A 25,835-nucleotide genomic window follows, 5' to 3' on the forward strand; every position below is an offset into this window, starting at 1 on the left:
CTTACAAGAAACAATTTGATTCATAAAGAAAACAGAAGAAGTTCTCGCATTCGCCATGGTAGTGAATTGCCTATTTTCCTCCAAGGATTATAACGTGCACTTGAATTTGAGGCAGATTAAATTTGAATTTGAGACAGATTACAAGAAACACTGCTGTGAATTTGAGGCAGATTAAAAAGAGGAGGCATGCACAAACGTTATGATTAGTTTTATTAACATCGACTGACCTCGTGGTCCAAGTAGCAAAAGATGCGACGGAAATGACCACTCTTCAGGACAAAGTTTTCCGTTTGTATGCGAAACATGATTAGGCCGTGTGAATAAATGACAGAAATGGAATTGGGGCTTGAAAGAATGCAATCATCCAGCTGCAACTAACGAAATAACACGCTATGGCAGATCTACAAAATCGCTTGGAGTTTGGGCAATTCCCCGCACCTTATGAATACTACATGTTTCTGGCACGAGAGGGAAAGCAAAGGAAAAAAATGCTTCTCAACCGGTCAGGCAGTTGCTGCCATTGGTACTGCTCTGTAGCAGGCCCGCTTCGCTGCCCGCACAATATCGTCAACCTGCAAGCACAGCAGCATGATTTTGTTAGGCAGCAGAACAAAGAAATAATTAATGGGGTCTAAAAGAGTTTAAAGAAAAGGTACACGAGAAAAGGCTTCCTGCTAATTTGAGCTAATGGTAACATATCAGGGAATTTTGCAATTTATGTGCATATACGTTCAGTGCAATGTTTAAAAAGCAAATTCCAGTGTCCACTCTTCTGCAAAGCATCAAGCAGTACAGCCAAAAAATAATACTGATGCTATGCTGTGACCACTTTGACTACTATGTCCACCTGGTATCCACAACTAGACAATAGGACAAGAAATCACCAAATTATTATTTATACATATAGAAATCACCAAATTATGACAAGCACCTCCAGGCATATCCAGGTGGCAGACAACATTCTACAGAAAGATTCACTGGTCTACGGTATGGAAATGTAGGAGCTGACAACACTGTTTGTGTCACATGAGTGGGGGCATACGTTTCCCAACTTCTAGTCAAATGATCATGCACATCCAATGTTTGAGGGGGAAAGGGGAACCCAGGAGATATTTTTATGACTATTCTAATAAATAAACACTACCCTGTCTCAAACTCCCACTGCAAAATAGTAAAGTGTGTTTAGTTACTCTCTAGTAGTCTAGATTCACCGCATGTATACTCCCCAAAGACAGCATTGAAAGGTTTGGACGTAACTACCTATTGATCATTGCCGTCAAAGAAAAAATATGGATGAACCTGCGTAAACAAGCAGTTGTGCAACAACTCTACTAATGAAAGTCCAAGCCATAAAGAGTATGGAAGAGAGAGTCATGTTGAGGGTTGTGTATAAAACCCAGTAGAAAATATTGGATGGAAGCCAAAGAAGAAGTAAAGAGGACCTGTGGAACAGCCATTCTCTCAAGGTTGGCAGCATAGGGCATAGGTACATCAGCTCCAGCAATCCTCTCAACTGGTGCATCAAGATACTCAAAGCTTTCTTCCACAACAGACATGCTGCAAAGAACATGTTGTTAGAACACCACACAGGTGTGGGTTGGTGGGAGGAGATTTACACACACACACACACACACACACACAGACACACACACACACACACACACAGAGAGAGAGAGAGAGAGAACCATATCTCAGCACCAATCCCGTGCTGAGGGAACCCTTCTTCGACAGTCACCAATCTATTGGTTTTCCTAACAGATGCATTGATAGCAGCTCTGTCAAGTGGTCTAATTGATCGAAGGTTGATCACCTGTAAACAAATATCAGTAGAAAGTAAGGTACTACTGATGGCATGTAGAGAAAAGAAGATACCATGTTGAATTGTTGATTAGTTATACTGAGCAAGTGAACAAATATATTCTACAGAAGGAATTACCTCAGCGCTAATTCCTTCCTTGGACAGTATCTCTGCAGCCTGAAGACAAACTAAGCATGAGAATGTACCAAAACAACAGGGCGGTATGAAAAAAAAAATGCAGAAATATAAGTGGCATCAATACTACTGAAAACATCTGTCAAAAAGCAACCCTCCTAGAACAAAAAAAACAATTTTCAAAAGGACACCTTTGCAGATCAGTTTACAAGTAACAAAAATGTTATTGATGCAGTATATCTTAACTTCTTACAGAAATAAACATATACCACATCATAGGAAAACACGTGCTGATGATTTGTCAAACCTACAGGACGATGAACTAATGATTTAACCATCTCATCCTCCTACACATTGTTTACCAAGTACATCATTACATACCTGAAGAGCATAGCCAACCATCTTGGAGAACGCAGTAATTGTAACATCTTTACCCTCACGCTCTATCTACAGAAAGAAGAGACCCACAGGTAAGTGCGTAGAATTTCATCAAGTATTATTCCAGAAATAGATATCTGCAAGCCTGTATCTGATCTCTACACCCAAGGTGGTTCATCAACAGGAACTCCTCAGTCGAACCATCAAGGTAATAGAACTCTAAAAACCATCAAGGTAATTTTATGCAAATAGTCCTAACTAAACCAATCTACTTCCATACACCCATACACAAGCACACAAGACATAACAACATACCTTAGCTTTGCCAATCGGCAGGCAGAAACTAGAATCGAGCACTTCAGCAGACACAGGAAATGATTCTCCATAACTGCAGAAAATAACATGATAGCATCTCAACAAAATGACAACTAGTTAGCAAAATAATTAAACAAGATCAGACTGACATACAGCAATTCATTTTCCAGGAAAATAACAGGATCGGAATCTCTAATAGCAGCTTTTAGCAAGCCACGAGCATCTTCTGCAGAATATGGTGTCAGAACCTTAAGTCCTGGAACATGTGCATACCACGCTGCATAACACTGCATAACAGTTGAGTTAGTAATTTCATGATAGTAGAGTTATAACCTCATTATCAAAGTGCTAGCAACAAGATGTATTGAAACAGATACTGTGCATCTTAAAAGCTCCTAGGGGCTCATAGCAAACTAATTATACACTTACTGCTAAGCTACCTACAGTATGACAGCAGACATAATAAAGAACTCCCACAACACATTTTTTCTGTTTCTTTGCTCAAAACTAATCATTTTAATTTACACTGTTAGTTTTTTTAAAGAATACTTCAGTTCCCTCAACACTTTATGTATAAGTATTAGCAAATAGGTTCACAGGGCATCAACAAGATTGGCAGGTGGCAAAATATCTTATAGAAACAAACACAGAAAAGGATGGCAACAACACCACAACAAAAAAAATTAGGAAGCAATAGGATGACAATCAGACAAATGACTACAAGAGACATTCCCTCTGACAAACCTGTGAGTGTTGAGCACCAACTCCAGCGGCAGCTCCATTGGGTCCTCTAAAAACAATAGGAACAGATATCTGACCAGCTGACATGTAGTTTGACTTGGCAGCTGAATTGATGATATGATCAATAGCCTGAATATGCAGTAATAGACAATTAGGGATTTTTTTACAAACTATAAAATAATGAATTCAGCGGATGGTGAAAAAATAGAAAAGAACATGAGGAGTTCCTCATATTGGGTGGACCTGTGCACAAACTACAATATATATATATATATATATATATATATATATATATATATATATAGGACACCTATTCTATACTCCTAGGAGTATGTACTCCCACATGCAATATACCACCTAAACAAACACTTTATACTCTTTTATCATTTTTAGTATACTCTAATACTAATTCTAAGATACTCCAAATATGAGTTGTATGAAAAAAAATTCAATGTTAGCCTTTCATTTTTGCTATATACTCTTTTTTATACATAAAAGAAGTATATACGTAAATTATGATAAAAATCATGGAATTTCATAAAAATTTTCGTGGGATTTGTATTGTAGTATCTTATAATTACTAATGAAGTATATTTAAAGTGATAAAGAAGTATAACACACGTGTAAAAGTGGTATATGAGAGGTGGGAGTACATACACCCAGGAGTACATACTAGTTTTCCTATATATATATATATATATATCAGATGAAAAAACATATGTGATAAGCTGCTTGTCTAAGTCACATGAGTAAAGATTGTGCAGATGTTTGCTTTTAACAGTAATTCAGGGAAGATAAGCATGGGGAGTTAAACTAGCAGGAACCATTAAATTTCTCTATAACCATGGAGCATTTGCAATCAATGTGGGAAGAAAAAATATGCTTGTAATATAAAACTATGTGATAAATAGTTTTTCATACAACAATTCTGTAAATATTATCTGGAAGTTAGAAAAGACAAGAAAAGTGTCACGCAACATCAGAACCATTTCTTATTAAATAAAGGCCTCAGGCAAAATATGCAGTGACCAACCAAAACCAATTGTTTTACACATTAAAAACCAAAAGTGCAAGCTTGTTAAATAAATTGTTTTACTTGCTTGAGAAACTCAAACATAAAAATAGGGGTGGAAGTGGAAGCTACCATAGTCACATCAAGGTACTAAAATGTATGTAACTAAATGCTTCTTGCATTCTGAAGAAGCAAGTGAAAATTGCATTGCCACCGCCGACCACAACTCTATGCTTACACATTTAAGGATATCCGAAACAAGGAAGTAAAAATCTGCTTATTAGTATCAGAAAATCACTGACCTGCATTGAGAAATTAAATGTCATAAATTCTACAATGGGCCGAAGGCCTTGATAAGCTGCACCAACACCAATGCCAGTAAATCCAGCCTGAGAGTACAAAGAGAAGTGGGTAAGTGCGTGCTCATGTTTGCACAGTCTGAAAATAGACAACAAAAATGGGTTGTTTCAAGATTTTAAGAGTGCACCTCTGTGATAGGTGTGTCAAGAACCCTATCAGGACCATATTTGTCAAGCAAACCCTTTGAAATCTGCAACATAACACCCATGAATGAGATCAATAATGGTAAGAGTTCAGAAATAGATTTTTAGTTACCAATGGACTGAAAGTTAAACATCAATCGTTAGAAGCTTTGCACACCTTGTATGCACCTTGATACTCTCCAACCTACCACAAATGAACAGGTATTACAAAAATAAGCGACTGAACAGGAGAAATAAAAGAACAGAACAAGACTGAATTTATTCCAAGTGATACCTCTTCGCCCATCAGAAAAACAGAAGGATCAGCAGACATCTCTTCATCAAGTGCAGAGTTCAACGCATCACGGACAGTCATCTGAACAATGTAAAATAATACTGTATATGACTTGACACATCAAGATGTTACACCTACTTCACGGGGACGAAGCACTAGCAGGTGCTCAGGTAGAGAAGACGCAAATAAGGTGAAAAGAAAGAAGAAAAAGGATCATAAAGTGGATTAAAATTGAGCTAAATAAAGAAAATGTGATCACACACCCGTATGCACCCCTAGCACAATTCTAAATTTCATACAGCCCAAAGACGCTTCATCTCTATGGACAATAAACGACAATCAAAGGTATGAAATACTAGGATCAAACAGGCTCAAAATTTCCCCACATAGTCAAATATACAGGTAGCCAGGAATCTCATCATAGAAAACTAGGTTGATTGACGCGCCTACGCGCGTCCGTTGGATTTTAATATCTGGTCAGAGCAGAGAGATAATACCTAGGTAGTACGTTTACGGTAATGTTGTCTGACAAAATAAGATTTAAAAATAGGGACGGAAGGCGCGCTATACCGCGCCCGTCGTGCATTTGATGATTGAACCTTTTTTTTTCTCCTGTACAGAGCATGAAAAAAGAAATATAAAAAAATTGTGTTCACTAATTTTGGATATCTCAGGATTTAGATATGAATTTTTCAATATTTAATACATTCAGTTAATTATAGGAAAAGCAGTATCAATTTCATACATGCACATAATTTTGAAATGTAGACGACAGAAATTCAAACCCAACAAAATTAGTTTAATTTTTTTTAGTTCTAGATGTTTTTTTATGGATTTTAGATTATTTCATTCAATTTATCAATATAACTAATATTTCTTTAGGCATTTACTGGGATTTCTCAAACATCAAAATACTCTAAAATACTTTTTTTTCTCATGATCCACCTAGTTACAGTCTGAATTGATGGGTTCAGGACCCATTGGATCAGGTCAATATGTTTGTTCTAATCAAACTGTAGTGTTTGGGATGTTTTTTAAACAGTAGAAAATATTATATGTAACGAAATCAAAGGTTAAAACATAAGACGCATATTATTTTTGTTATCTAACTATGCAATTTTGCATGAAACGGGGGGCCTTATGTAAACTTGGAGCAACCTGCCTCCACGTGCCGAATGGGTCAAGGCAACCTGGGCTTAGGCTGTTATACTTTGTTCAATTTGTTTGATCGGTTGTGGATGTAAGATCTTATAGTGTATTATACGACTATGTATATGTGTTGTAATTGTATGTATGTAATTTTGTTTATATGTTGTAAACTTATCATAGGTTAGGGAGAGTCCAATATTTATGCTATATCTCATAAAATCCCCTTTGATATGGTGCTGCACATATGCCACACAAAACAACGACCTCTTTTGTTAGCGAGTTAGTGACTCGCGGATGGTACGCAAACAGTACGTTGATGTCCGAGAATATCATATGAAATGATAAAAATGTATATAAATAATGCATTACAAAGGAAGTCATTTTTTCAGCAAATAACCTAGGATTGAAAATATTTTTAAAAAATAGTATATCACATGTGAAGAATATTAGTGAATTTTCCAAAAATATTGGAATTATTTGAGGCATTAAAAATAGCCAGAAGTTATAAAAATAGATTTCTTTAGAGAATTTTAATTAAATATTAGCGTATGTTTTTTGGATCAAACTAATTAAAATGAGTTGTCAATGAGATCTAATTAGCTCATGAAAACGTTTAGAATTTTTAGATCACTCCTATACCCGTAAATAAAATCAAGAGGTAAATAAAAAAACATGAACGTACATGTATTCTCATCGGCCTCTCTTGCTAGCTAGTGAACCACTGTCCAGACGTGCGCCACGCGCCGCACTGCGAGACGTTAGTGGCCGGTCGGAAGGCAAGAACCACCAATCGGCAGGGGCCATGCGGTGTGCAACGTGGAAGCACGAGGACTCTGGCGCACGGATTCCATTGGATCGGTATTGGACGGTGGAGCTTCGTCGCTACAGTAGCTACAGTGATCTGGTGCCCTCAGCGTTCGCCGATTCTTGGCCCTTAGAAAAGACAAGAAAAGTGTCACGCAACATCAGAACCATTTCTTATTAAATAAAGGCCTCAGGCAAAATATGCAGTGACCAACCAAAACCAATTGTTTTACACATTAAAAACCAAAAGTGCAAGCTTGTTAAATAAATTGTTTTACTTGCTTGAGAAACTCAAACATAAAAATAGGGGTGGAAGTGGAAGCTACCATAGTCACATCAAGGTACTAAAATGTATGTAACTAAATGCTTCTTGCATTCTGAAGAAGCAAGTGAAAATTGCATTGCCACCGCCGACCACAACTCTATGCTTACACATTTAAGGATATCCGAAACAAGGAAGTAAAAATCTGCTTATTAGTATCAGAAAATCACTGACCTGCATTGAGAAATTAAATGTCATAAATTCTACAATGGGCCGAAGGCCTTGATAAGCTGCACCAACACCAATGCCAGTAAATCCAGCCTGAGAGTACAAAGAGAAGTGGGTAAGTGCGTGCTCATGTTTGCACAGTCTGAAAATAGACAACAAAAATGGGTTGTTTCAAGATTTTAAGAGTGCACCTCTGTGATAGGTGTGTCAAGAACCCTATCAGGACCATATTTGTCAAGCAAACCCTTTGAAATCTGCAACATAACACCCATGAATGAGATCAATAATGGTAAGAGTTCAGAAATAGATTTTTAGTTACCAATGGACTGAAAGTTAAACATCAATCGTTAGAAGCTTTGCACACCTTGTATGCACCTTGATACTCTCCAACCTACCACAAATGAACAGGTATTACAAAAATAAGCGACTGAACAGGAGAAATAAAAGAACAGAACAAGACTGAATTTATTCCAAGTGATACCTCTTCGCCCATCAGAAAAACAGAAGGATCAGCAGACATCTCTTCATCAAGTGCAGAGTTCAACGCATCACGGACAGTCATCTGAACAATGTAAAATAATACTGTATATGACTTGACACATCAAGATGTTACACCTACTTCACGGGGACGAAGCACTAGCAGGTGCTCAGGTAGAGAAGACGCAAATAAGGTGAAAAGAAAGAAGAAAAAGGATCATAAAGTGGATTAAAATTGAGCTAAATAAAGAAAATGTGATCACACACCCGTATGCACCCCTAGCACAATTCTAAATTTCATACAGCCCAAAGACGCTTCATCTCTATGGACAATAAACGACAATCAAAGGTATGAAATACTAGGATCAAACAGGCTCAAAATTTCCCCACATAGTCAAATATACAGGTAGCCAGGAATCTCATCATAGAAAACTAGGTTGATTGACGCGCCTACGCGCGTCCGTTGGATTTTAATATCTGGTCAGAGCAGAGAGATAATACCTAGGTAGTACGTTTACGGTAATGTTGTCTGACAAAATAAGATTTAAAAATAGGGACGGAAGGCGCGCTATACCGCGCCCGTCGTGCATTTGATGATTGAACCTTTTTTTTTCTCCTGTACAGAGCATGAAAAAAGAAATATAAAAAAATTGTGTTCACTAATTTTGGATATCTCAGGATTTAGATATGAATTTTTCAATATTTAATACATTCAGTTAATTATAGGAAAAGCAGTATCAATTTCATACATGCACATAATTTTGAAATGTAGACGACAGAAATTCAAACCCAACAAAATTAGTTTAATTTTTTTTAGTTCTAGATGTTTTTTTATGGATTTTAGATTATTTCATTCAATTTATCAATATAACTAATATTTCTTTAGGCATTTACTGGGATTTCTCAAACATCAAAATACTCTAAAATACTTTTTTTTCTCATGATCCACCTAGTTACAGTCTGAATTGATGGGTTCAGGACCCATTGGATCAGGTCAATATGTTTGTTCTAATCAAACTGTAGTGTTTGGGATGTTTTTTAAACAGTAGAAAATATTATATGTAACGAAATCAAAGGTTAAAACATAAGACGCATATTATTTTTGTTATCTAACTATGCAATTTTGCATGAAACGGGGGGCCTTATGTAAACTTGGAGCAACCTGCCTCCACGTGCCGAATGGGTCAAGGCAACCTGGGCTTAGGCTGTTATACTTTGTTCAATTTGTTTGATCGGTTGTGGATGTAAGATCTTATAGTGTATTATACGACTATGTATATGTGTTGTAATTGTATGTATGTAATTTTGTTTATATGTTGTAAACTTATCATAGGTTAGGGAGAGTCCAATATTTATGCTATATCTCATAAAATCCCCTTTGATATGGTGCTGCACATATGCCACACAAAACAACGACCTCTTTTGTTAGCGAGTTAGTGACTCGCGGATGGTACGCAAACAGTACGTTGATGTCCGAGAATATCATATGAAATGATAAAAATGTATATAAATAATGCATTACAAAGGAAGTCATTTTTTCAGCAAATAACCTAGGATTGAAAATATTTTTAAAAAATAGTATATCACATGTGAAGAATATTAGTGAATTTTCCAAAAATATTGGAATTATTTGAGGCATTAAAAATAGCCAGAAGTTATAAAAATAGATTTCTTTAGAGAATTTTAATTAAATATTAGCGTATGTTTTTTGGATCAAACTAATTAAAATGAGTTGTCAATGAGATCTAATTAGCTCATGAAAACGTTTAGAATTTTTAGATCACTCCTATACCCGTAAATAAAATCAAGAGGTAAATAAAAAAACATGAACGTACATGTATTCTCATCGGCCTCTCTTGCTAGCTAGTGAACCACTGTCCAGACGTGCGCCACGCGCCGCACTGCGAGACGTTAGTGGCCGGTCGGAAGGCAAGAACCACCAATCGGCAGGGGCCATGCGGTGTGCAACGTGGAAGCACGAGGACTCTGGCGCACGGATTCCATTGGATCGGTATTGGACGGTGGAGCTTCGTCGCTACAGTAGCTACAGTGATCTGGTGCCCTCAGCGTTCGCCGATTCTTGGCCCGTTAATATATAGTATTGATACACTTAACAAAGATATACAGTACCAGTTCGCCAATTAACAAACACTCTGCAAAACCAAAGTTCATCCCACTAAGACGAAAGCCACAAATTAAAATATCGAATCATTTCTGTTACCCACCAACCACTTCCATAACAAACCAACCAACCCAACACCAAACTAGAAACGATTCAGTTCGCTACAACCACTACAACTAAACTTGCAACCGCGCGTCGCCACAGATTAAACCAACCACCAGCCAATCGCCAATCGACAAACGAAGCAGCGCATTGACATGACAACATCTGACGCAATGCTGCGAGCACGAATAGAAAAACTAGGGTTCAGCCAGACCCTCACCTCCTTCGACGCGGAGGAGTACCCCTTCGCCGCCTCAGCCGCCGCGGCCGGGCGGAGCCGCCGCAGCAACTGCCCCAGCATCTGCACGCATGGAGGTGGGAAAAACAATCAACAACGCCGTCGCAGATCCAAGCCAAGCCAAACAAAGCCTCCGCGAGACGATCGGCGAGCGCGGCGGGCGGTGGTGTTCGGGACTCACGGGTCCGGATCCGAGCTGCCTCCTCGCGGCGCCCAGCATCTTCGTCCTCCTCCTCCCTCCCTGGCGATCGGCGGCGGGGCGGGTGGAGGAATCCGAGCGGGGATCGGCGACGCGACGCGGGGTTGGTCGCTGGGTCGGAAAATGGAGAAGGCGGGAGCAGCGGGGGAAGGGACGAGACGACGCGTCGGAATTAGCGAACGGAAGGGAGGGCGAGGAGGGTTTTTTTTTTTTTTGGAGAAAGACAAGGAGTGATTTGTCTCTCTCTCTGTGAGATTTTTATTAGCGCGCTTTTTGCAGGAAAGCCCCCGCGTGGTGCGAGTTTACAATTTACTGGTACAGCGAGATCACGATAGGCCTGCTCATGGGCAGGCCGACCCGAAAAAGCCCGACCCGGCCCCGCTCAACCAGTGTACAGGTTCAGTCTCGGGCCTAAGTTATCAGCCTGTAGATTTTTTGGGCCGATCTTGGGCTTAAAAATAGACATAAAAATTGAAAAAACCCGGGAAAGAAAAAGCCCAGCCCGAAAAACTATTGTCAGATTGGGCTCGGTCCTAGAACCGGCCCGGCGTCGGGCTTGGGCTTGTTATTTTCCCATCGAGCTTTTCAAAGCTCGGCCCGAAGCCCGGTACGGCCTTTGAACAGGGCTAGATCATGACGGCCCGGCCAAGGTTAGTCGTGCAAGTGGGCCGGGTCCGTTAAAGACAGACTAACGTGACGTAGAGATGGGCTCGGAGGTAACAGCCTTTGTAGCAATAGGCCTTTTCAGCTGCAGCCCATAAGATTTTCAGAAACTAAGTTCATAGTTAAACTCTGTTTGGCGAGAGGTCGTGGAATTTTTTTATTTTTATATTTTTTAAATAAAAATTTGTACAAATATACATTTATTTTGAAAAATTGCAATCTAAGACTCCCATCGCCGGTTGACAAGGTGACAAAAAATAAATAAAATATTGCATTATAATACCCTCAAAATTCAAAACACTATCGAAGTAGTCATCAAACACTCTGAAAAAATTATATAGTGTAAAAGATGCTATCATCTAACTCTCCAAAAAATTTCAGCCGGAGAAACACAAGAGGAAAGCCAATTGCTGTAGAAACTATAAAGTGCAACTGAACGGTAGCAACTGCTGCTCCTGATTAATTCAATTTCCGTTTCTTAATAAGTGTTTAGGGAATCTTACAAGTTATAATTGATACATATGGCGCAGCCGTTTGATAATCTTAAGACCATTCTTGAACTGGACTTGCAGTCCTTAAACCTGATTACTTGATGCTTAACTCATCATTATATGGTACCAGGAAAAGTACAGGCAACGGAGCAAGAAAGGGAGAAAAGAACTTAAAAATTCAGCATGCCTAGGCCTCTCATTGAGGAGAGGCAGCTGGAGCATCCCTGTTGCTGCTGCTGCTCACTTCTTCTTGGTCTGAAGTGTCGGTAACACCTGTAACACAGCTTGAGAACGACGGCTGCGGCGAAGATGACAGCAACGGCCGCTGCTGACCAGCAGCATCCTCCCGGCGCCGATGCAGCTCCGTGCGGTGAAAAACAGAGGGACGGTTGCCCGGCGTTTGGCCGTCGGCATCCCGGTTCGGCCTTCCTGATTTGTTCTTCAGAAAGATCCGGCACACGACCCACTCTCCAAGCTGCACCACGCGATCCTGCGAGTCATTGGAAGGAAATACAACTTTATATGTCCTTATTCACACACAGATTATCTGGATTGTTCATACCTCTTACCTAAAATTCAGCAATCCCTCTCAACCACCTTATGATTTTTTTTCACCTACCTTCAACATAAATCTCAACGCAAATGAATAATCCTAATAAACTATATATTTGCATACCCTAACAGAATTTTCGTAAAGCAATATCCTTCGCCTCGTATCTGTATGATTGCTGAGTTCTGCTGTGCTGTGCAGTGTGAAAGGAGATAGGAGTAGCAGGCGTACGAGCTTAAACCAATTTTGCACAACATTTATTTTTTTGTGTTTGGTGGCATGCTGAGTATGAACAGTATAATTAACTGACCTGCAAAACGACAGTGGCATGTGCTGCTTAATTACAGCAGGGAAATGAAGTGAACGGCCCGGTAATTTAATAGCAGTTTGACAGCGATGACTGCTAGAATTAAGCTTAAGATTGGAACTTTGAAACTGCAGACGTTCTGGAAAAAACTTTGAAAGTGCAGGTATGAATTCTCACATGGCTTGCATTATTCTTCGTCTGCTCGGGCACGGCGAGACGGTACTCGTGCATGACCCAGCCGGTCCGCGGCGACGCTCGCGACGGCTTCCCGTGGTGGAAGGTGAGCGCCGTCTTGACGCCCACTAGCAGCTGCCGCTTGACGCCGCCACCAACGCCACCGCCGCACTGCAGGAACACCGGCTTCTCCTTCCCCGTGGCCTTCCAGTACCCGCTGCCGGCTCTCCTCCTGCGGCCACCGCCGGTCGCCGGCGCTCGCCGCTGGTTAAAGAAATACCCTTCCCCATCACTTGCTCCTGTATATACCAATTCAATCGAAAAACAGCAAAAGTCCGCCTCAAGCTTCCATTTCCATTAACCTTGACATGCATGTGTTGCTGCAGCTGCACGCACGGGCATGGCAGCTCGAATCAAGAAAGCGTGCGCACGCACCTGGGAGGTCCCACGGGTCCCGCCTGGCGACGTCGTGGACGACGGGGATGACGGCGGCCGGCAGCGGGCAGGACAGGGCCTTCCGGCGGAGGTACTGCACCACCAGCTCCTCGTCGGTGGGGTGGAACCGGAACCCCGGCGGCAGCTGCCTGGGCGCCTGGACAGGCCTCTCCATTGCAGCTGCTGCCCAGTGCTCTGCTTACACGTGGACTCTGCTTCAGCTAGTGCACAGTAGCACTGATGCAGTACAGTCTAGAGAGAGAGAGAGAGAGAGATGGGCTTGATGAGCGGAGTGGGGAAGAAAAGGTGGGGAGTTTCTTATAGGATGCCGTGTGGCGTGGAGCGGACTCCATCCTGCCTCTTAAATAGTATGATTCCTTCTTCGATTTGACAAGATCCTTTCTTAATTCACTGATTTTTCTTCTTCAATTTTGCCAAATTCAAGCTGGAGAATACGCAAACTGGAGAACGGAAACACAAGGAGAGAAAAAACAAAGTGCTAAATTGTAAAGAATTTAATTCAAGCACACTTGGCTGCGACCGCAGACTGCTTCTTACTCTTCTTCAGATACTCGCAGATTTGTTTATAAGTTGTTAATTCAAATCGTACTGGTGCGGGGTTAATCAGCAGAGCAGGCAAATGTATGAATCTTGACCTGGCTAACAGGATTCATGGCTGATTACTAAAAAAAATGTTTCAAAAAAAAAGGGTTGCTGAAAATGAAGAATTGAATCAGATGCCTTCTCATTGCATGTGAAGATTCTATTCTATCGATGGGTATCTTCCATGTCAATTAACATAGTCGAGAGTTCAGTTGATTATACCATGTGTTGTACGTGATACATGACGATCTGTGTACTTTAAATACTCCTTAATTTGGATAGGAAGGAATCATTAGGGACTCGTCCTTGCGTCTGATTATAACTAATCATGCAACCCCACGGTCGTTTCTACTTTCTTGCAACTCTCTTGAGCCTTGCTTAACGCATAGTTGGCCAGCTGCTTCTGCCTCCTCCTTCCAAGCAACCAAGCACCACCCACCGTTGCCTGAATCTTGAGGGCTCTTGGGTCCACTCATGGTCAGATATTTCTAAGGGGCACTGTCAAAAAGTATTTAACTCGAATGAAGTTATCAAATTCTGACTTTTCACTTTCCCATGCTCCAATACTTTCGTTTTTCTTTGCGTCCGTTCTGAAGAAACGAAACATTCTTTGCGTGATTGTACATACCATTCTGATTATTTGACCTTTTTCTTTAGACTTTAGGGTACTAAACTACTTTTTCCCCCTCTCAAATCACCGGCATCAGCAGAACAAAAGCTACACGGAATAACGGGATAGTTCTTGAGGTAGTTATTAAAGAACTGCAAACCAAATGTAAGAGCAGTATTAGCCAGCAAAGTAATGACGTCAAAGCATATTTCTTTCCGTAAAGAAGATGACGTCAAAGCATGGATCATCCAGCAAGCAAAGCCAAGCAACAAAGGTAGCATTGGTCGTCCTGTCACCGTTGGCATGACAAATACTTGCTTGGATCGGAATAACTCCAACAAGATACTTGTGGACTTGCTTGCCTTGCTCCAATCGAATTGAGTGGCCGTTTGGTGAGCACAAGGACCATTTTGCCTTGCAAGGGTAACTTGTTCCGTGTTACCACTTACTACCCAGCGTAAGACCAACTTCAGCAGTGCTCCAAATGTAACACTGTAGTAACTACTGCAGCAGTACTGTTTACATAGTCTGACAGTGGGCCCGGAACAAGAAAACACGGTCGGAGTTACTGTAGCCAGAGGCTGATTGGGGGATCGGAGAGAGAAAAAGAGTAGTAGAAGGTAGGAAATGGGGTAGCTGCTGGAGATGAAAAAAATAAAAGATGCTGTAATAGTATTTTTGAGGATAAAAATTTAGGATAACTGCTGGAGATAGCCTAACTTCTGAACCTGCACTTCTTCTGGCACAAGTGCGGTGCTCTGCATAACATTTTTCAGGTTTACATCTTTAACTTGTGGAGAATCCTAATGAGGAACAGAAACTATTAACGTGCATGTTTTCAGGATTAGACTTGAGCAGTGGGGACAGGGTTAGGCCAAAGTTGGTCTGCCCAAGCAACAGGCCCCCTTCAACTCTCCAAGCAAAAGCACCATATGCAATCATGCAAATTTTGACAGGATCCCCCGCATAAACACATGGTTGGCATCAGGAGACAGGCAATGCCGGACTAGAAATAGGAACCTCAAAGCCGCCGATTCCCTGCTCATTTTTTCGTCAATTTGCTGTCGCTTGTCGGCTCGACTGAATTCCGTGAAACACTGAGCATGTTCAGAGGGTGCCTTCAGGCCTAGTTGTCAGCAAATGGATCCGGAGAGCATGCATCTGCCTCACAAAGTCCAATCCAATAAGGCTGTCACCTGTCAGCTCACTTGATGGCATGTCTATTCCTTAAACAAACAGCAAGAGTTCAGAGATGACTGCAGAGAACAAGCAAAAGAAAGCTATCTATCAGCAGTAGGTAAAGATTAATCATAATAGGAGGGGAGAGAGAGAGAGAAGTTATTAGCTAGGACGTCCTACATTTCCTCAAACACAAGCTAGCCAATACTGACGTAGGAGCTCAGAAACCCATGATCCATCGATCGATCATGTGCAGATGTGAACACTGTTGTGATCACCATTACTGAAAAGTAAAGACTAGATCCTAATTACTACACTTTTCCTTTCAGACTGTTGCGTCTCTGAATAATTGCTCAATCATTAGCCATTGCAGCACATCGCTAGCTCTTGGCCGGCCGGCCGTCTGGGTTGCTTTCGCCGGCCGGCCGGCCAGGCCCCAAGGTGTAGCGCATCGTCAATGCCTTTGGAGTGCGGGTGCCTCTGACTTGTGCGTGCGTGGTGAGACCTTGCCCATGGAACGAAGCAACTCCGGCCGCATTGATAATCTTCGGTAAATTATTGCGAGGGAGAAGGAAGCCCTTGATTAAAGCAATAGAAAAAGGAAGGTTAGGTTGATGCCTTCTGTCCCCCCGGATAAGCAGCTGGACCAGGGAACTGACCAATGATTTCGCTTTTTACCGGACATGACTTCTGAACATATTTTAGCCGGATCGAGCTCGACTTGGTTGATTAGGACGTGCTAGTATGATCAAAATATACGAATTTTGTAAAGTAAAGCTGAAATTTTGACTGTGACCAAAGTTCTGAACCTAAGTTAGGCAGGCTTTGCCGGGCCGATACAGCTGGGACTTCTCTTAGCTCCTAGCTTTGGCCAAAAGCATGTACTTGCTCACTCCTATGTCTTGGTATGTGTCAGTGCAACAGGTATGCATGTAGCTCTTAAATCTACCCAAGGTTAAGGCCATGTTTGGACAGCAGAAATCGTCTCCCAGACCTATGGGAATGAACTGCTTCCTACGAAATTCTTGTAAAATTTCTTAACGAACTGCTTCCGACAAAATTCTGTAAAATTTCTGTGTTCGAAACACACCCCGAACAGGTGAGGACATGAATATTTCAAGGTCCTGCCCTGAAACACAGCACTGCTACTAATGCTTGTAACCGGGCAATCAGGCACGCATTTGACGATGTGAAGTGTCTCGCTTTCGGAGGAACGGCTTGCTTCCGATGGATTGGTAGGTCAGGTCACATGCACGAGGCAGGCATGGACGACTTTGATGATGCATCAGGACTAGCTTTTCGTATAAGCAGGTGCGGGGCGGAACTATGATTTGGTCACGTCTCATGCTGAACTTTAACAGCATAGAATTAATGTAAAATATGACTGTAGTTAGGCTTTTACTATATGTGCTATTATAACTTTGCGAAATTGCTACACCCAGACTGAAGCCCACCGTGCTTAGTTCGCCCCTGAGCCGATGGATTGCTTGCTTGGCAGGAGGGGCAATGAACAGTGACTGCCTGCCTCTATGTGCATGCCCTGGAGGTCGTAGCTAGACCGCAGTGTGTGCAATAGTCGGAGTTGCAGAACAGTAATTGCTTGGATCTAAAGAGTACTAGCCATAGGTTCCAGGTGGAGATGGAAAATGGTAGCGTACGCTAATGACATCTGTTGTATATAGGTATTGGGGCACGTGTTCTGCAGTTGCGTATTTACCTAAAGTCATGCATGGGTAATATGAATGAGATTGACTATTAGAGCGAGATAAATAAGTGTTTCGATAAATTTTTTACAAAATCGATGATCTTTTATTTGAATCATCTAACGCATCTTAAAACTCAAGTGGAAGTGAAAATAGAGAGAAATTTTAACAAGAGAAAATCGAGTCAACACGAGTCCATAGATAATATATAAACCATATGTTCCACGTAAGATCAATCTATATGTCTTAGCACTCGAAAGATCACAAACTTGCAAAGAAACAAGAAAAGATGAACACCGTGCAACAAAACCCTCCAAGTTGATTGTCTAGAGGCAAGGGAAGACCCCATCATATAAGCATGTGTAAATGAATTTTATGTCTCTAGCAACAAGAAGAATGATCTCACAAGATGCTAAAATTTCAGCCAAAAACCAAAACAAAAATCAAATCCTGAAACCGAAAAACTTGCAAACTTGCAATGAAACCAATAGAGGAAAACTAAAAGTATATGAACACAATAACGTGAAGAAAAATAAACTTCATTACAGTAGAGGTCAATCTTATTTTAATCAGATTACAAAGATTTTTTCTCACAAACATCTCACCTAATACATAGGCTAAACTCTCATCTTTCTCTTATCTAAAACTCTAGCACAAGGCACTTATATAGATGGCACAAGGGGCTCAAAACGGCTAGTTTATCTCCTTCCATTGTCCTACCTCTCTATTTATAGGTTTAAAAAATTTGACCTCTAAATTTTCTAACTTTTTTTCCAAAATACCCCTCTCTTGTAATACACTCCTACGTACCACTGAGGGTATTTTGATCCATTTTCTTCTCTATTCATCGAACGCCCATGACACTTTCATGACTTAGTTTCGCCTCGACGCAAGCTTCGCGATGGTGTCATGTACTCCTTCAGTCCTCCTACAGTTTTGAGGTCAAACTGCGAAACTCTAGCATGCTTATCAAAGCGTGACTCTCCACTTTCTTACCCCTTAAGCGAGCGCTCCGATGTCGATGAGTGTACTCTATCTTGCGATCCTGACTGCCGGTAAGTCTCTCCCACTCCCGATCCATCGGGTCTCCTTGTCACTTGCACCGGCATCCCCTTCGCTTGACTTTGTCAACACATCGTCTCCGTCCATCTTCCATATTTTGCTTGACCTCTATGTGTTCAGCTAGGATCACCCTTGACTCCGTCCGACCTCCTTGATTATCCGGTACCAAGCACTCCACTTGACCCCTATTATCTCACCATCGACTGTCAAGTTACATCCATCACATGCACACTATGAGACAGGTAAACACATATCTCCAACTCAAATTCTAGTTAGTCATTAATCAATATGCTCAAATAAAATTCCAAATCAATTCAAAGCACATCAAAGCTCATGCAACATCAAATCAATTAAATACTAATGTCAATCACTCATCACAAGTAAACCAATGCACATTTCAACTTGGTTTCTCAATCTCTCTCTTAATGAATGCATTGATAACCCTCAAAGTACAAAGATTTTGGTTTGAAAAAAAATAAACAAGATAAACTCATCCAAGTGACTAAAAACTCAAGAAAGAGTAAAATATGTCACTTGTCATAAGAAAGGTTGCAAAAGCACTAAGAGAGACAAAGACGAGCCAAAAACCTCGAAAGAGTAAGAAAAACTCAAAAACCTAAAAACACATGCTCCTCCTTGATGATTGCAGATTTTTCATTTTCTCCCTTTCATTTCTAGATAAATGCAATTTTTCTCCTTTATTAAATATTTATGTATAATATCTTTGGGTATATTTTCTTCCCCTTTGACAATACAAACATCAAGGATACAACACAATGCCAAAGATGTACAAATAAAATACAAACCTATAAAGCTTCACATATAGATCACAAAGCACTTACAAGGACTAGGGATGTTAAAGCACCATAAGGAGTAAATAATATAACTCAAAAGCGCAAAGTCGTGAAGTGAGTTTATGTCACAAGCACCAGGAGTGAAGCAAGTTTTGATCATGTTGTTCAATTATCCAAAAGATGTCACCACAAAAGCATCAACAATTTCATGATCAGTGCAAAGATTAGAGAAACTAGTGCTATGTCAAGTTCAAACTAGACAACCAAGTTCAACCCGATGGGCTATGCAAACACCCATATATCAATCCAAACCTTAGTTTGACAACATGAAAAATATCATTCTTATCACATTAAAAACACAAGTTAACTTTCTCATTTGATAATTTAATTATCCTTAAGTGAGCTTTAAGCGACCATGGGTTCACTTCTTTAGTAAACCACATGAAGCCTTAAGCCACCGTATTGGATTCGATTTTAGCTCAAAACTTGATCATTCATTTTATTAACTCAACATAAGATTTAAGATATGTAATTTTCCATAAAACCAAAACAAGTTATGCCTTTGCGACACAAAAGAGCGCATGCTCTCCCAAAGGTTAATTATAGGCTAAACATTTACATAAACAAAGGTTAAAGACCCATAATCCGCTAAACTGGATAAAGCGGCCTAGCACAAGTTTTTCATAGAACTAACCCTAATTTAAGCACTGATCAAGTTAAAGCAAATACTCAAATGAGACAAGAGATTATGTTCACATTTCAAGTTCATTCTTAGAAAAGAGAAGCTTGCTTAACAGATTTTATGCATGTTTCAATAAGAGCCTAAACCTGCATAAATTGTTATACATCCATTACACTTAGCACAAATTTACAAGTAGTACAAGAAAGTGCAAAGAACATATAAGTGAAGCTTGCTAACATAATTATCTTACAAAAATGCTACGTAATGCAAATACAACAAAAATAAGATAAAGTATGTACAAAGATAATTCCTCCTCAGACAATATCATATGGATGACACACACCAAGCTCTCCTTTTATAAAAGCAAATCTTGTTGCATTTAGAGGCTTGGTAAAGATATCGACTAGTTGGTGTTGAATATCTAGGTAGATCAACTCAATATCTCTCTTCTCATTGTGATCTCTCAGGAAGTGGAATCTCACATCTATATATTTAGTTCTGAAGTGTTGAATTGAGTTATTGGCTAAGTTTATGGCACTGGTGTTGTCAAACAAAAGTGACACACTCCTGAAATCTAATCCAAAGTCCCTTAAGGTAGCAACCACCCATAAATCTGCGAGCAACAGCTACATATTCAGCTTCAACAGTAGACTGCTTGTGAGAAGACTAACACACAAGAGAAGTACCTAAGAAATAACAACTACTAGATGTATTCTTCCTGTCAATTCTACAACCAGCAAAATCCGCATCCAAAAAGCCATGAAGAGAAAGCGAAGATGATGCAGAAAACCAAATGCTATACTCGAGAGTGTGCTTGAGATACCTCATTATACGTTTCACTACTTGGCGGTGAGGCATCCTCGGTGAAGCCTGGAAACAAGCACACAAGCAGATGACGAAGTGGATGTTGGGTCTTGTCGCCGTCAAGTACAGGAGGGAGCCGATCATGCTCATGTACTCCCACTGGTCCATCTCCTCGTTATCTTCATCTGGATCAAGTATGGTCGAGGTAGATGTGAGGAACTGTCAAAATAGTATTCTAATTAATCATTAAGTCGATCATTTTATTAATCACGACTTCAATGATTAAGCATAATACCGCTTCGGTAGTCCCGGCACGAATTTTGTGCGAGATCGGAACACATGCCTCACCAACATAACACATCACAACAAAACTTAATAAAGAGCAAAGAATTAAAGTTATATTACAAGTATTTAGCCATGCAACCATTTACATCAATTTACAACAAAAGAAGCAACTAAGCAGCGGAAGATTAAACCTATTAACAACAAAAGAGAGCGGCGCTACATGCCCTTAGGCACCGCCTCAAAAGCCTCGCCAACAGAGTAGGATGAACTACTCTTGCCCGTCGCTATCACCGGCGGGCACGAAGTAGCCAAACACCGCCTCTTCCTCACCAGCAGCACCTGAAAGAGCAGTGTGAGTACGAAGGTATTCACAAGACTTAATCTATATAGAGCAAGTATAATTAATCCGACTCCAAGGATTATGCATTGGGCCATTAGCAAGAAAAAACCACAAGGTTAAGTAAATTATATGCGACCGCAACATAGACATCTATGTGTGAGTATTCTAAACTTAACCAAACTACCATCAACCCTGTAACCAACCACCTACATATGTATGAAACTAGAACAATAACAAACATAACTATAGGACGGAATCATCTCGACCAACTCCCACATATCCAACCACAATCCACAACTCATGACTGTACAACCAATGCGGATGAACAGAAGCATGCTCATGACCGAGAACGCGATATTTTGAAATATTTTTACACCCTGTAGGGGATACTCCTGGACTCACACGACTCGATGACCATATGACTCACGTGTTCACATAGACCCATGCAAGGGGACTCATGTCAACCTTTCCCAGTAAGCCCCAACTATTTTGGATCTTACATCACTCGTTGCAGAGGTATCTAGAACTACTCCCGGAGCAAACTAAATACCTCTAAAAGCTCGCTCGCTCACACCATCGATATTCAGATCCAAATGATCACAGCTACAAAGGTATTTGGCTTGCCTTACTATTAGATCGGCTAGGGTTCCGACGTTTGAAACCGTCACCTCAAACAGGATCGCTAATCGACTAGGGTTTCGACGTTTGAAAACCCGGATAAGCTAACCTAAGTGTACCTAGCCTCAACAGGCTGGTGGTCAGATCGGCCTTAGGGTGGTGGTCAGACCACCGACTTGCAGTAGGATGTGGCCTCTGGCAGTCTGACCGAAGTTGAGCTAGCGGTCAGATCATCCACCAACGGTCAGATCGGCCCTAGTGGTGGTCTGACTTTGACTCTGGTGGTTGTCTGATCTTTTCCACCGACCTACTAGCGATCAGACCGGCCTGAGCAGCGGTCATATAGCCAGACCTGCTGGTAGAACCTTTGTGAGATCGTTAGCGAGGATTTTGACGAAGCCTTCGGCAACGAAGGGTACCAATGTACTCCCTAGGGCTAGGTGAACATTTTACGTGGTCATTCAGACATCATGCATGGCTTGAACACGTAAAACCTTAAAAAGTATATCTACATCTAGGGTTCAAAACGGGTTTCTCGGCAAAAATCGAAATGACAATCGGATCGAGCTAGGAAATGACAGGAGAAGGGTATATGGAGGTTCACCTTGGCGTGGGTGAACTTTCTAGTGAATTGGAATCCTCCGGGGAAGCTTCGATTTCCGTATATGCCTTTCGGAAGGTGACGAAGCTCGCGGAGGGAGAAAAGGCCGGGAAAGCTAATCCGGCGGGGAGAAGAGGGGGGAGACTTGGGTTAGGTTCTATATGAAGATTGACAATATGCATGAAGGCTAATAAGTTACGTGTGGAGATCAAGTAACTTAAGGTACAAAAGTTGTCAATTAGATTTTATGGACTAACCCATATATTTTGTGCTTGAGAGTGAGTTGGGGTTAGGATCTAAAAGAAAGCATAAGTCGAATTGAAATCATATATGCTAAGAGTGAAGAACAAGAGTGGACTCTATATTTGATAAAATGAATTCCTTGAAGATTTCGAATACAAAGTGGTTTTCTACGGCAAGACGGTGAAGGGCAAGCAAGACTCGGCTGCAATGGATTATCCGTGGTGAAAAGCAAGCAAATGGCTTGGCGTCGAAGGACCAAAGCGGTGGTGAAGAGCGAGTGAAGGCTTTGCGCCAATGAACCGTATGAGGCCAGGGAAACCTATGAATGTTTCGCATCAATCATATGAAGAAATCAAGAATAGATGAAGTAAAGATTATATGGAAGTTGGCAACCCTCAAAGTTTGAATGAAAGAAGCAGTATTTAAAAGTTATTCGAAGGCTCAAAGTGGTTCAAACGAGTTTTATCTTTGAAATTGAGTATGGGTATACCGCACTATTAAAAGAGATGCAATGTATAGCTAATTGTCGTGTCTTAGTGTTCAAGAGTTTCTAACCAAACCCAAGTGAGAGTTCTTTTTAGAAATCCCGGTGTAGAAAGTGTGGAAGTGTCCGAATTAGGTTTCAAAGTGTTACTAATTTGATCCAATGTGTTTGAGGTCATAAATTTAGTTGGGATGTGTACCTCTCTGAATAAGCTTTCCATAGGGTCCAAAATCGTCAAAATCGGACTTCGGGATCAAAAGTTATCGCCATTTTTCGAAGGTCAGCTGTGCTGAATCCGGATATTCCGGGTTAACCGGGATTATCCGGGTTGTTCGGAGTCTCCGGGTGAGGTTCCGGGGAGAGGTCTCGGTTTGGGTCTTTTTAGTTGATCCGAATATTCCGGGTGAGGTTCCGAGTCTGGGTGCTCAGTTTTGTCTTCTTTAACTTACCCGGATACTCTGGGTTGACCTGGAGACTCCGGATTAGTAAAAAAAGACTGTAACAGCTAGTTTTTTTAGGTGGGCCCTATACTTTGGGGCTGCTGAAAGGGTACGAAAGAAACATCCTCTAAAGCCAAAAGAACTCCCTCTCACTCCAATCTATTGTGTGATTTGAGAAGAAAAATGAGTTGGATTGAGAGATTGAAAGATTGAGTGCAAATGAGCTAAATCTTATTTTTGAGCACTCGAGTTCATCGGGAAGAAGTTTGATTGCGTTTGTTACTCTTGTAGCTTTGAGCTCCTAGCCGGTTAGGTGTCACCGGTGAGCTCCCGTGCTTGTGGTGAGCCGCGAGAAAGTTTGTGAAGGTTTCGATTTCGCCTCCTTAAGTGAAGAAATCAAGAGTGGAAGCCAAGCTCAAGTGTGACCGAGCTTGGAGAAGAAAGTGGTCGAAAGAGACCCGGCTCATTGGAGCTTCCTCAACAGGGACGTAGGATTCACAGTGGTGAATTCGAACTTCAAGAAACAAATCTTGTGTCTCATCTCTTGTTCCCTTTCATTTGAGTTCTTGCTTAATATTTATGCATTTTGCTCGATCTACTTGTTCGCGTGTATTTGATTAGAGGTTCTCCGTGGATCTACTCGAAATCATCACTTGGAACACATGACATCACTTGGTTTGAGCTAGAACTCTTTATGCGTACTTTAAATTCAGTTTCGAGCTCAGTTCTGTACAGAACCCGGAGAATCTGGATTTACCCGGAGGTTCCGAAACTGTACAACACGGAGACTCCGGGTTGACCCGAAGCCGGAAACTCCAGGTTGACCCGGAGTATCCGGGTGAACAATATTTTCAACCTTTTTCAATTAGTGCTTTCTTGCATATTTTTTTGCTAGAATTGAGTAATTCTTGTCACCTTAGAATTGTAACTTTCACATTAATTTAGGGTGATTGTGCACTAGTTGAGTCTAACATATTTATGTTTTTCACTTGTATTGTTCGCGGCCCATGGCAGGCCTCCAGCGGGGAGTTTTCTTATTTTTATATTTTCTAAAAAATAATTAAAAAATTATATCCAGATGAAAAGATTTACGGGACTAGACGTCTATCGTCATCTAAAAAACTACAGCGTTTTCAAAGAGCGGTTAGTCAGCTACCCGTACCTCCGTGGCGTCCAATATGCCTTATACTCATCTGAGGAGACGGTTAGATCCCTTGTCACCCTTTGAGGTAAGGGTAGGGCCTAATCGCCCTTTCAAGGGGCAATAAGATGGGTGTATCTATGCATGGATCTAATCGCTTTATGAGAATACGTTAAGGGTCATAATGGTATGGGTGGTTAGCTTATCATTTTCTAAAAGGATTATAACTTTTTGAAAGGATGATAGGCATCTAGTCTTGTAAATTTTTTCATTTAAATATATTTTTTTTATTAATTTTTAGTAAAAATATTAAAATACTCTCGAGCGAGTTCGGCACAAATGACGTGACCTCTTGCTTAGGGCCTCCTTTGAAGCTCATCTCACCGTCACTGGATCCGATCACTATTGACGGAACTTTTCAGAGACTTACGTCTGAAATTTTTATCTTTTCTGAAAACTATTAGTTTTTATAATAAATTTTGAACTTTTCAGTATATAATTTTTTTAAAAAAACTACTTTTAATTAGCTTTTTCATAAATTATTTTTCAATAATCCTGTTTGTTTGACTTTTTAATTTTTAGCTTCCAACACCAGAGAAACTATAAACAGAAGCAACAAATAAACAATTTCTTAGGTACTATTTGTTTACTATTTTTCTTCTGCCTTCTCTGGTAGCGGAAGTTAGAACCCAGAAGTCTAAATAAATAGAATTGTTGAAAATTAATTTTGAAAACATAAATTCGAAACTGAGAAACTAGTTGAAAGTAGTTTTTCTAAAAAAAATTAAAAATTTATAAGTAAAAACAAACACTAAAATCCAAAAATAATTAAAAACAGAAATATAATTTTTCAAAAAATCAAAAACAACAAACAAACATGCAGAGAGGT

General features: G+C 40.6%; 2 protein-coding genes across 4 annotated transcripts; both read right to left on the minus strand.

Moving 5' to 3' along the window:
* Window positions 1-187: 187 nt before the first annotated feature.
* Window positions 188-10,972, minus strand: LOC133901325 (pyruvate dehydrogenase E1 component subunit beta-1, mitochondrial). Of its 3 annotated transcripts, XM_062342651.1 has the most exons (14): window positions 10,720-10,972; window positions 10,521-10,601; window positions 8,081-8,161; window positions 7,964-7,990; window positions 7,791-7,853; window positions 7,606-7,692; window positions 3,371-3,496; window positions 2,780-2,913; window positions 2,627-2,699; window positions 2,315-2,380; window positions 1,937-1,975; window positions 1,686-1,810; window positions 1,443-1,557; window positions 188-572 (listed from the first exon to the last, which is right to left on the minus strand). In XM_062342651.1, the coding sequence occupies exons 1-14, from the start codon at window positions 10,756-10,758 to the stop codon at window positions 504-506; spliced, it is 1,125 nt and encodes a 374-aa protein (XP_062198635.1). In that variant the 5' UTR covers window positions 10,759-10,972; the 3' UTR covers window positions 188-503. The 3 variants fall into 3 exon arrangements, with proteins under 3 accessions (XP_062198635.1, XP_062198633.1, XP_062198634.1); XM_062342649.1 differs by lacking the exons at window positions 7,606-7,692; window positions 7,791-7,853; window positions 7,964-7,990; ... (1 more) ...; window positions 10,521-10,601; window positions 10,720-10,972 and adding exons at window positions 4,682-4,768; window positions 4,867-4,929; window positions 5,040-5,066; window positions 5,157-5,237; window positions 6,988-7,014; XM_062342650.1 differs by lacking the exons at window positions 7,606-7,692; window positions 7,791-7,853; window positions 7,964-7,990; ... (1 more) ...; window positions 10,521-10,601; window positions 10,720-10,972 and adding exons at window positions 4,682-4,768; window positions 4,867-4,929; window positions 5,040-5,066; window positions 5,157-5,533.
* An 887-nt stretch (window positions 10,973-11,859) lies between these two features.
* Window positions 11,860-13,876, minus strand: LOC133901326 (NAC domain-containing protein 83-like). Its single transcript, XM_062342653.1, has 3 exons — window positions 13,358-13,876; window positions 12,926-13,221; window positions 11,860-12,381 (listed from the first exon to the last, which is right to left on the minus strand). The coding sequence occupies exons 1-3, from the start codon at window positions 13,530-13,532 to the stop codon at window positions 12,088-12,090; spliced, it is 765 nt and encodes a 254-aa protein (XP_062198637.1). The 5' UTR covers window positions 13,533-13,876; the 3' UTR covers window positions 11,860-12,087.
* Between the last annotated feature and the right edge of the window lie 11,959 nt (window positions 13,877-25,835).

Source organism: Phragmites australis, chromosome 20 (genome assembly GCF_958298935.1).
Source record: "Phragmites australis chromosome 20, lpPhrAust1.1, whole genome shotgun sequence".
Lineage (NCBI taxonomy): Eukaryota > Viridiplantae > Streptophyta > Magnoliopsida > Poales > Poaceae > Phragmites > Phragmites australis.